This window comes from Lagenorhynchus albirostris, chromosome 13, assembly GCF_949774975.1.
Source record: "Lagenorhynchus albirostris chromosome 13, mLagAlb1.1, whole genome shotgun sequence".
NCBI lineage: Eukaryota > Metazoa > Chordata > Mammalia > Artiodactyla > Delphinidae > Lagenorhynchus > Lagenorhynchus albirostris.
In genome coordinates this window covers 78,342,360-78,355,036 of record NC_083107.1, presented here as the reverse complement: position 1 = coordinate 78,355,036, position 12,677 = coordinate 78,342,360, and the positions used below count along the sequence as shown (strand labels likewise).

The following is a 12,677-nucleotide window of genomic DNA, read 5'->3' as shown; positions in this document are numbered from 1 at the left end:
CCCTATCTATAAAGATGTCCCAGAGTATCCGTCTATTCATAAGATGCTTTAACTATTTAGTACTTTGCCTGTCTCCCTCACTAGACCATGTACCACCTGATGGCAAAGATGATACCACATCTTCTTCAGCTTTACCTTCTCAGTACCAAGCACCAGCGTGTGGTACAAAGGAAACACTCGACACGTGTCTTATGAATGCCAAATAGATGGGAGAATGAACAAAAACTTAGGTGTCCTCTACGGACAAGGCCCTGTGCTCAGCACTGGGGAGGGTATAGAGTTACAACACAGAGCTCTCATCCAGCAGTTGCATTATACATACTTAAAAAACACTGCAGAATAATGGTGTGGGCTGACAAAGGACATGCAATTATATTCCAGTTATGAGTGGGGTCACTAAAGCTGTCATTTCAGAGGAGGTAGATATCGATGACACCAGAAGGCTTATTGAGAGAAGTACTTGAGCTTGGTATTGTAGAAAGGAATGAAGCAGAAATAATACGAACAAAAGTATCAGGACAAGAAAGCACAAGGCCTGTACAGGAAATAGCGAGTATAAATGGACGGCTATTTCAAAACTCTTCGGATACTATCACTATTCAAAGAACGCAAGGTCAGCCCTGAAGGACACAGGCAGGCCTCGTTTGGTACTGTGCTTTGCTTTATTGCGCTTCACAGGCATTGCATTGTTTTTACAAATGGAAGGTTGGTGGCAGCCCTGGGTCAAGCAAGTCCATTGGTGCCATTTTTTCCGACAGAGTTTGTTAACTTCGTGTCTCTGTGTCACATTTTGGTAATTCTCGCAATATTTCAAACTTTGTCGTTATTATTATATCTGTTATGGTGATCTGTGATCTTTGGTGTTCCTATTGTAATTGGGCATTGTTTTAGCAATAAGGTAACTTTTTAAAAATAAATAAATAAATTTATTTATTTATTTTTGGCTGCTCTGGGTCTTCATTGCTGCGCGCAGGCTTTCTCTAGTTGTGGTGAGCGGGGGCTACTCTGCTGTGGTGCGCAGGCTTCTCATTGTGGTGGCTTCTCTTGTTGTGGAGCACAGACTGTAGGCACATGGGCTTCAGTAGCTGCAGCACACGAGCTCAGTAGTTGCAGCACCCCCCTGAGAGTGCGCGGGCTTCAGTAGTTGTGGCTCGCGGGCTCTAGAGTGCAGGCTCAGTAGTTGTGGCGCACGGGCTTACTTGCTCCGTGGCATGTGGGATCTTCCCAGACCAGGGATCGAACCCACGTCCCCTGCATTGGCAGGCGGATTCTTAACCACTGCGCCACCAGGGAAGTCCCTAAGGTATCTTTTAATTAAGGTCTGCACATGTTTTTTAGACATATTTTCGCACACTTAATAGACTACAGTGTAGTGTAAATGTAACTTTTATATGCACTGGGAAACAAAAACATTCATGTACTAGCGTTACTGTGATATTGGCTTTATTGCAGTGGTCTGTAACCAAACCTGCGATTTCTCCCGTACTGTACACCCAGTGGTATATGAAAGTCACAGAATTCCTGATGTTCCTTCATAATTTGCAAAGTGAAGTCTGAAAACAACGCAGTGAAGAAGGAAATAAGAAACTGCGTCATCCCATTAAGATGATTCACGTTGACAAAGACTTGCAATCAGAGCGACATGCCCGATGGAAGAGGAAAGAAACCCTGCACTTATTCCATGGATTACTGTGGCAGGCAAGTGAGAGACTGTCATCAGAGAGGTTAAGTGATGCCTAAGACCAAGCGTCCAGATCTGTCTGGACTCCGCATGGCTGGGGCTGCTCACCTAGTCACAAAGCAGCCGTCAACCAATGGTGCTTAAGCGCCCCCACTAACAACCATTTCAAAACCAGGATTCTTTCTGTGACAGACATGAGCTCTCTCTCGGGGGCAGTCATCTAAAAGAGTTCTCCTGTCACACTTCACTGCTATCCCCTGGCAAGCAGCGTATCTGAGACTCATCTACAAAATGGACACTGGCTAAACCACAACAGCTTTAGTCCATCTGTGTTCGACTAGATTCTGAATACAGTCTCTCTCAGTCAGCGTTACTTTCCCCCCTCGCCCACCCACCTATTCTTCCCTGCCTGCAGTTTACTTTGCCTGATGTGCAATTTTCCCTAATTATCTTGTCAAGAGAGGTACTGGAATACTTCTACTGACACGATAAACACGAAAACCTCCCTCTTCAGTAAATTACAAGGTACTAAGATCTTCCATAGACGCCAGTAATTGATAACCCATTTTAAGAGTTCCCATCGAAAGATGCTGTTATCTTCCGTTTGGAACAAGAAATGAAATCTCTGCTTAGAAAACAATTCCAAAGAACCCACATTCAAGAGAGTAGGAAGAAATACAAGGAAACTACGGTGGAACTTTCACTGATCAAATCAGTAGTTACCCTTAAAAACTGTTTAAGTGGTTTTTCTAAGCTTTAGCTATAAGGCAACTAATACATATATATATATATATTTATATTTATATATATAAATATATATATACACACACATATATAAGTATATATATATACACATATGTATATACACACACATATATATAAGTATATATATGGTGCAAATTTAACTTCCAGAGATTAACTACAAGAAGAAAATTAGCATTAGTTGTACTAAAGGCACAAGGAATAAGTTATTAGTACTAATCCCATGATTAAGGGATTCTGTAATGGCTTCGAGTTGTCAATCAGCCGAAACTGTGATTCAAGAACAGCATGACTTGAAAGGACTTATATTCATGGGGGGAAACAAATTTATTTAAATGAATTTTACTTTACTCAATCTGAGACTGAGTGATAATATTGATACAATTCCATGAGTTGACTGAAGAGGAGAGAAGAAGGCGAGAGGGAGAGAGCTCCTGGGAAAGGCTGGAGGGAGCAAAGGGATGGGGTCCACTGGTCCACACGGTTCAGATGCAGAACTTCTAAGCATTTCCCCCAAAGACTAATCCTAAAAGTGTGAAGATACAGAAATCCACATGAATGACCATGACCATGGGTGAATAGGCCTCCACCACTGATTTCTGTGGGAAGACACAATTCTACCCTCTAAATCACAACTACTCCGACCTGAGGGAAACAGTCCAAGATATTTGCCACACAAATGCCTTAGAATGAACGTGATGTGGCAGCCTTGACCTGCCGTGCTGCCTGACAGCTGAATATGTGGTTATGCTGGGGAAACGTGGTAAAAAAAAAAAAATAATCATGGCCTTTTCCAGTTTTTCCAACATTTTAGCCAAGTGTCTTTGCAAACCAAACAATGAACTTTAACTTTGCAAGGTCACCTACACAGTTGATGAGAGAATCAGTAATGAGTACCTTGGAGTCTGTTTCTTGTCACACTAATACTTGGTGAGTTCCTTTGTGGAACGTTTTCTGTGGACACAGTGGTGACGTGGAAAGAAGCCCATGTGAATAGGCTTCGTCTCCTCCATAAGGACAACTCTGACCCCTTAAGCTTTTTCATTTCTCATAAAATGTCAATTCCGACTGGTTTATGTAGTCTCGTATTATCACCTCTCGAACAAAAAGATATTTTAAAAGACACCATAGCACAGAAACAGCAACAGGCATCATTTACTGAACACATCTTATACGTTAAGTACTGTGTCATCTCATTTAATTCTCACAAAGCATGTATATTATAACTGATAGCACACTGTCCTGAAAAATAATTGTTAAAAAATCAGATTTGCAATGTTAGGCTGATAGCGGTCAGAGGGTGAGTTCAGTAAATCTGGTCTGTTTCCAGAATTAACAATAGCAACTACTTTTTTTTTCCTTTGAGCATCTAACACATGTCAGGCATTTTGTATAAATCTCTCAAATCTCAGAGCAATTCTGCAAAATGGAATAAGACTACTCAGTTTGCAGAGGAGGAAACTTAGGAACAGAGGGATGAAACAACTTGCCCACCAGGTACACACTAGAAGGAGGTCACAGAGCCACGATTTAAACCCAGACCTGCAGGATCCAAAGACTGTGCACTTTCCACAAGACGAAAACAGGCCCCAAAATGCATCTTTTTGCTTATTACATTTTGTGTCAGTGTCAGGAATTTTTTCCTATCTGGGGAAAAAGTGGCCTTAAAAACCACAACATGGAAAGGAAGCTTGCAGATACATGGAAACAACTGCTTCCACTTCGGTGATGGTAGTAATTAGTTCTTCCAGTTTTAGGACTGGAAGATTTCTGCTTATGTACAATGCAAATCACAGTCTCGGTCATGATCAGGATCATGGTCCTTTAGGCCAAAGAAAGATCAAAATTTTATGTATGGCTCAATTTAAAAAATAAGTAAGACCTATGACCTGAATTTCTACATTCAACCTTCCTACTCTAAATGGATTTTTCCTGGTTTGAATTTTTACTTATCTTCTTTTTCAATGTTATAACATACTTTTAAGAAGCTAAGTTGCCTTAAATCCCCTCTCTACACACCAACTATTCTCAAACTCCTCAACTAAGTCAAGAAGAGAAGGCCACAATTGAGAATTCTTCACCATGTGACAATCTGGACACAAACCTGCCTATGAGCGACAGCAACCCTCAGGCAGAGGTTCTGTGTCACTCCTGTTTCAATGCAGGAAAAGGTAGGTGCATTATAGCTCGTTCACCTCCCCACAGCTACAGCATGCTCTTGCCCATCCTTATACTTGAGACCAAAAGAATCCTACCAGGGAATATGAAATTGACTGTGCAAAACAGCACAGCACAGAGTCCCTTCCCAGGGGCCTGAAAGAGGCAGCACTGAACTAACCGGCAGAGATGAAGAGGTATCACGATCTCTGCCACCCAAGCAAAATCACTTGGATAATTAATCCCCTGGGTGACGGTAAAAGTACGTACTAGAGTGAAATGAAAATGTAGGATGTATGGCCTTCAGGTCTGCAGTTTAAATAAGAAGGAACAGACGGAGTGTTATCAAGGCTGGCAGTGAGAGGCACTTCTGGCCCTTATGTAAGCCTTTGCTCACTAGGCCCCATGCGCTCCAGCCACAAAGGCGTTCCTGTAGTTGCTCAAAAAGGCCAAGAACGTCCCTGTCCCAGAAATGCCTGAAATACATTCCCTCTGCCTGAAATGCCTTTTCTTCCATTCTCCAATAGTGAGCTCTTTTTACGTCCGAGAGAGGCCTTTCCCATCTGCTCCCTGTGCATTTCCTTTATGGTACTTATTATGACCAGCAATTTATTTTTTAGTTGTTTTTAACTGTGTGTGTGTGTGATGGGGGTCTCCCCAATTAGAATATAAGCTCTATAAAGGTAAGGATGTGTCTGTCTTGTTCAGCATTTAAACCTATGGTGGGTACACTAAGGTACTAGGAAAAAGATAATAATAATATTTAATGAATAAACAAATGTGGTACTATTCTATCAGCTAGAAACATCCTCTGCCATTTCAAAATGATCCCATATTCGAAACTTACAGACACACATGGAGTCAGCAGGACTGGTAAGAACAATAACAGGAACAATCTCGACAGCATTAAAGAGCCCCCGGCTATACGCTTTCCACAGATTTTCTCTAGTCTCTACAACCATACCAGGTGGGGATGGTGGCCCCTTAACTGAGAAAACAGTGACCCAAGAGGATTAAGAGACGTGCCCAGGTACACAGCTGGGGGTATGGGCAGCAGAGCTGGATCTTGTAATGTGGCCTGACTCCAAAACCCATGCCCTCACTGGTAGTTAATGTTATCTGTAAGATGCACCAAAGTGTCTAGAACAGCCTAGAGGTGAAGATGGCTGTGAAGGCTGCAGTGAGTGAGAAATCAGCCCTGAGCTCAGGGAGCTGAACACGCCCTGGGAGAACCAGTGTCCGCCAGAGGGAACCGACTCCAGGTGTACACAGCCGCTCAAAGCCATCACTGATGTTGAAAACTACCAAGAAAAAGAAAGAAAATGGGAAGAATAAGGGGAAAAAGGAGACCGGGAACTCCAGTTTGGGTGTTTACGACAATTATCTCTTTCTTACAGGAGTGAAATTCCAGGAATAAACTACCATTAATTATGGATCATGTGTCAGGTACTGTAGGTTTGATATTTCACCAGGAAGTCATTTAATTTTTATGACACCTCACTTAGAGTAAAGGAAAATGAGTTTCAGAGAATTGAATTCTCTTGTGCAGGGACACACAGCTGGAGAGACACAGGATTTGCTCTAGGTTTCTTGATTGGAAGGCTTCTGCTCTATTGCACAATGCTGCCTCACCCGACCTGTGTGTCTGCTTATCTGTACATTCGGTGAGACGAGGAAATACCTCCAAATTCAACCAAAAGGAAGGAGAATGTAAAATTATAGAAAAAATCAACTTCGGGGGGAAGATGGCTTTTATAACAGAACAGTAATACAAAACCCTAAGGTACGGAACATTATTTTTCTTGCAGTTCTGACCTATTAGTTTCCCATTGGCATTGACTCAACAAGTAAATATTGGGCAATTTCTATTGTACTAACAAGGCTGATCTTTAATACTTGTGTTACTAAGCTGAACTGAATAGTAAGGCAAACACCAGGCTTTTAAGTAAAGAACATGAAGCAACAAACACCACTTGCTAAATCAATATTAGGTGTTTTGTCACTCACAAGTAATGACAAAACAAGAGGTAATGATTTCCTGCTTTTCTAATTTCCGTGCGTTTGTATAATCACACCACTATCAGGTATAATGATATGCTGGGAACAGTCTTGCACGTTACTAGAGTGCCTGATAATTTATAATATATTCAGAGACCAATGGAGCATCCTGTCTGTACAGACATGACCACCTTTTATGTCACATTCAACGAAAGGAAAAAGATATTTAATAAAATGCCAAGATTTTTTTACGCTAATGTGCGTATAAGAAGGAACATTTATTTGAACATATTTCTATGCCTCAAAAATGGTGAAGTCAGTACAACATTTATCATAGATAACACTATTACCCATGTAGCAATTTCATAAATACTAAAACGTAGAGGGTACAATTTCAAAGATATTAATCAAAATTAAAGATGATGAGTTATAAGCAGGTCCTGACCATTCCATGCTACCTCCACTTCTTGAAACTCTTCCTTCCCATGGCTTGCCTAGAACAAGAGCCCTTCCTCTTGATTGCTCTTTTTGTCCCTTTTGCTAGCAGCTCTTCCTCTATCACTAATTGTGGAAGGTCCCCGAGGTCTGTCGTAAGTCTTTCTCCTTTTCTCATTCTATGTTCATCACCCAAAGCACACCCACAACATAGCTTATTTATCATCTATGTGCACATGGCTCCCAAATTAGCATGTCCAGCTCCCCCTTCTCTTTTGAATTCCAGATCTATAAGATGCACTGTCTGCTTGACCTTTCCTCTTGGGAATTCAATGTGTATAAACTTTTCCATTCCTTTGCCTTTTCCTCACCCTCCCCTGAAATACCTTGTGTCCTTAACTAGTGTTTTCTGTCTCAAATGATGTCACTGTCCAAGAGGCAGACCAAGTAAAATCCTGGAGATAATTCTTGACTCTTCTCCTTTCACTCACCTTCATAGCTAGTTTATTCTTATTAATCAATTTATTTATTACCATTTATTTCACCTTCCAGGTATCTCTGAAACCCATTCTCACCTCTCCTGTACTTTCAAAGCCCTCCTCCAGGCTATGGTCACCTGTCCTGCAGTCTATTACTACCATAGCTCCCGAACTGGTCCATATATGTCTATGCTGGCCTCCCTAAAATCTTTCCTCAACATTGTCGCCATAGTGATCTTATCAAAATGCAAATCTGATATTACCTCCCTCTCTTTTACCAGAATCTTTAAATACCTTCCTATTACTCTTAGGAAAGAGTCCACAGCCCTGGATAGGGCCTGTACGGTCTGGCTGCAAGGTCTGGTTTCCAGGTTCTCAGCAGCCCCATATCACCCCGTGCTCCACTGACTCTCAGGGCATCACCACCCACCTGTTAGGCTCAAAGACATCATGTTCCATCCTGTCAAAGGGCTTTTGCACTCAACTGTTTTGCCTCCCTAGAAAATGCTTCTCATCTCCTTGTAGTGTACTTAATTTTGAGTCACTATTTAGGTCTCAGCTCAAGAGTTATTTCTTCAGGAAAGCCTTCCCTAACTATGCCAAATCCCCTATTTGGGCTCTCTTACACAGCGCCTATAACAGCTTTAATTTCACATTTGCTTATGTCATTATTCAATTATAATCTGTCTCCCACCGTAGACTATGAGTTCCAAGACAGCTGAAATTTACTGACTATTGTAACCCTAGCACCTAACACTGTTCCTAGTACACAAGAGATTGTCAATAAATATCTTCAAATAAATGAATGAATTAAAGTCTCAAACTCAGGACTATTATTACTGAAAAACAAAAACTAAGACTACAGTTAGCGTATTGGTATGTCAGAGACATATGAAGAGAGACTATACAAAGACACTGGTCTACTACAGCTCAAAAGGAAAAGTGCAATTGAACAGTATGACTTCAAGATTCCTTTAAAATAGACTGAAAAGAAAGACACGGAAATAAACTTGCATAAGAGTTGTATGCATGGGCTTCCTTGGTGGCGCAGTGGTTGAGAGCCCGCCTGCCAATGCAGGGGACACGGGTTCGTGCCCTGGTCCGGGAAGATCCCACATGCCGCGGAGCGGCTGGGCCCGTGAGCCATGGTCGCTGAGCCTGCGCGTCCGGAGCCTGTGCTCCGCCAACAGGAGAGGCCACAGCAGTGAGAGGCCCACGTACCGCAAAAAAAAAAAAAAGAGTTGTGTGCTTACCCACTGTCGGTGAACAGGAACTCCAAATGGGTCATGAAAACTTCCCAACAGGAGACACTGTAGCGCTGGGCCAGAGAAAGAGCAATGCTGTAGACGTTCTCCTCAAGCGTCCTTCACGAACGTCCATCAGCCAGAGGGGAAGGGGGAGGAGAGAAACACATGACCTTAATCAGCAAAGAAGACGCTCGTTAGGACCGCTCTCCAGCTGACAGGGGTGCAGTCAGCACAGTCCTTAATAAGACATTTCACAGTAAGTCAGGAAAAGTACACCGAAGGAATTTGAATGCTCTTTTTATCTCTGTGGTGCATTGCAATTGACGAATTGTCTAGATCAGTGGACCTCAACCGAGGGTGATTCTGTCCCCCAGGGGACATTTGACAGTGTCTGGAGACATTTTTGAGTGTCACTGTGGGTGAGGAAAAGGAGAGAGCTGCTGGCATCTAGCAGGCAGAGGTCAGCGAGGCTGCCGACCATCTACAATGCTCAGAACAGCCTTCCCACAACAAAGCATGACCCCGTCCAAAATGTACTGAGGTCAAAAAATTCTGATCTAGATACCGGAGCCTACAGTCAAAAAGCAGTAGAAAGGAAAGGGATCCCTACCCTACAGATAGATATTTGAGAAAGCACAGTTAGTCACTCAACAAATTTTTGTTTTCTACATTGGGCCAGTTACTATCCTAGCTGCTGAGGACATAAAAACAAATAAGATATTTCTTGAGGAACTTACAGCCTAATGGAGGATGTGAAATGTGAACCAGGAATCAAACAGAATGTGGGGAGTGCTAAAAGAAATGCTACAAAATACTGTGAGGATGGAGACGAGAGAGTGACCAATCTGAGCTGAAGATCGGAGAGTAAACAAGGATTAAATACGTAGAGGCTGTAAAGAGGGAGAAGAGACAGATGGGCTTCTGACATAGGAAGCAGAAGGGGGCGTGGTGTCACAACCATGACCATACAGGCCAGCTGAAGGACCTGTATCTTATCCTGTAGGCAATGGAGAGTCAGTGGAAAGTTTAAACCAGGGAATGGTATCATCAGATTTGAGAATCTCTATGCATATAAGGAATTCTGGTCCAGAGCACCTACATAAAGGCCATTTTGGTAAGACTACTGCAAGACCCCTATTTCCCAGAAGTAGAGGAAATATAAGGATGGAATTCTTGGTTGGAAGAATGGTGGACAAAACCACAGAAACGGGAATGAAATACCTGTTATCATTAAGTAATACTGCTAAGACTGTACTTACCCCAGCTAAGGAAGCCAGGACATTTATACATTTGATCAGCCTGGAGTTGGCAAATGTTTTCTGCGCAGAGCTTGACAGTAAATCTTTTAGGCTTTACCACCATACAGTCTCTGTAGCATATTCTTCTTTCTATTGCTTTTTATTCTTGTTTTTCCACAAAGCTTTAAAAATGTAAAAAACATTCTATGCTCATAGACTATAAAAAAAGAGGCCAAGGACTGGGTTAAGTCTGTCAATGCCTGGATTATTAGGTAACTGTCAAAAATTATTTCTTGGGCTTCCCTGGTGACACAGTGGTTAACAATCCACCTGCCAGTCCAGGGGACACAGGTTCTGAGTCCTGGCCAAGGAAGATCCCACGTGCCGCGGAGCAACTAAGCCCGTGCGCCACAACTACTAAGCCTGTGCTCTAGAGCCCGCGAGCCACAACTACTGAGCCCACGTGCCACAACTATTGAAGCCCGCATGCCTAGAGCCTGTGCTCGCAACAAGAGAAGCCACTGCAATGAGAGGCCCTCACTCCGCAATGAAGAGTAGCCCCCACTCGCCACAACTAGAGAAAGCCCGTGTGGAGCCACGAAGACCCACCACGGCCAAAAATAAATTAATTAAAAAATTTTTTTCTTAAAGTACTCATTGAATACCAATATCCACGTGACAGATGAGAATTCCTGGAGAACAGGAGCCATTAGCAGCTCACTCTGCCTACTGTGGGAGTCTGGCATGGTGCCTGACACCAGGCGCATGCCCGGTAAGTAGTCACATCTTTATTATCTGATAAAAGTAGGAACTAACCAAACTATACTCTGTTCTCCTCAAAGTCACCCTAACCACTGAGAATGTAATCACTAAGATACAGAGACGACAGAGGACAACTATAATGCACTCACAGAAAACAACTGCCACTAAAGGGACGTACAATTAGGAAGAGAATAAAGAATGGTCACATCTGAAGGTGGAGCCGCAGAACAGAAGGAAGCAGGTCCTTCGAGGATCCTTGTATGTGAGGCGCTAAAATGCCATCTCCAAGTCAGAACTGCTAACTCAGAAAGCCCACAGACACTCTGAGACATTTTAAACAAGCCATCTAAAGACTGCTGTGTATTCTTCTAACCAACAGATTGTGGAGAAGATTCTATTATATATTTATCAAAAGCATATGTTTGTCCTCAGGACATACTTCAAATAGCATATGCCAGCTGGATACTTAAAAAGAAAAGACAAAGACCAAAAGCCAAATGTAAGGCGCGCCGTAACGACTTTTATTCTGCATAGTAACCTCTCTTCTAAGAAACCATGAGCATGGCTCCAAGGATTACCAAATGCCCAAAGAAAAAGCCCACTGGACTTGGAAATAGGAAGCCCCGGCTCAACTCCTGGCTGTGTGGCCTTGAACAATCCTTTAAAGCTCTGTGGTTCTCAGATTCCTCTTCCAAAAGTAAGGAGGTTGGATTAAATGATCTCTTTGGTCACTTTCAGATTGGATATTAAATGACCCTATGAAATTATGAACCTCCAGGAGAACAGAGGGGAAGAGAAAAAAAAATTCTATTATTTCTCTTCTTAACTTAATTCTGCTATAGGTTGTTCCAACTCTCTCGCTTTGATCTCTCTGTTCCCCGCCTCACTCTAAAGAGAATCTGGGGTGTCTTCTAGTAGGAAAGAAGCCCAGGCTAATATAAAACTATTACAGAGTACCAAGGTTACTTTGCCACTTTCTTTAAAAAAAAAAAAAAAAAGAATAATGATGAAAAGTAGCATATACCACTACCATAACCAAGCCTATCTTTGTTATTTTAAGGTAACTTATCAGGAGAGAGAAATAATCGTTAAACGTAACCACAATTTAACCTCGTTTCAAGGGCTGGAAGCCTAGACTGAACTGCATACCAATGCTTCCTTGAGAATTCAATCCAGCAGTGTGGGGAGGGCACATGGTGTGAAGATGTGATGCCTTTGGCATGTGGCAAATCAAGGTTAAAGTCACAGTTGTGATCTTTACCACCTATGTAAACTTGGGCCACTTACTTTATATCAATGAGCCTCACGTTCTTTAGCTGTAAGATGGGGATATGTCATACGGTTATGTCATACGGTTATCTTTAAGGGTTAAAAGATGTTTATAAAATAAAGTTTACAGAGCACCTAACACAGTTCCTGGCCCATGATAAGCATTCCACAAATTGGGGTGTTAAAAACGAAACATACCTCTAACTTAATAACCACTGTGGGTGAACACACTTTAAAAAACTTTTTTTTTTCACTTTCCCACCATTTGACATGTAATTCTCATTTGATCTGAACTCATCTGATCTAAAACAAAAAATGAAGACGAGTATGAAAACCAAGGGGAATTCCATACCTAGAAAGGGACCTTCCCAACCGTACCGCCATCTCACACAAGGGCTTGCTTTTCTCTTGAGAGCGGTAAGGGACAAAGGAAAGAACGGCAGCTGCTACAGGCCTCGAACAAGAAAGTGCTCAAGTGGTTAGCTCTTCTTTCTCTAGAAACCCAGGACAGATAAAGGTGTCCTGGACCCATAACACTCAGTCCCTCCTCTTGTACTAAGTCAACGGTACCTAAGTTTTAACATACTGAGGAAATTAAACGGCCATGTAGTAGCAAAGTGAGACTCTAGCCAGGAATAAAAGGGAATCT

The 12,677-nt window shown here is 42.2% G+C and overlaps 1 protein-coding gene across 1 annotated transcript in view; it reads right to left on the bottom strand.

The window, feature by feature from the left end:
• NBAS (NBAS subunit of NRZ tethering complex) overlaps nucleotides 1-12,677 on the bottom strand; it is a 336,980-nt gene that overhangs the window by 104,181 nt on the left and 220,122 nt on the right. Inside the window, exon 42 of the mRNA XM_060168734.1 lies at nucleotides 8,766-8,876. Within this exon, the coding sequence (XP_060024717.1) occupies nucleotides 8,766-8,876 (111 nt within the window). The remainder of the gene's footprint in view (nucleotides 1-8,765; nucleotides 8,877-12,677) is intronic.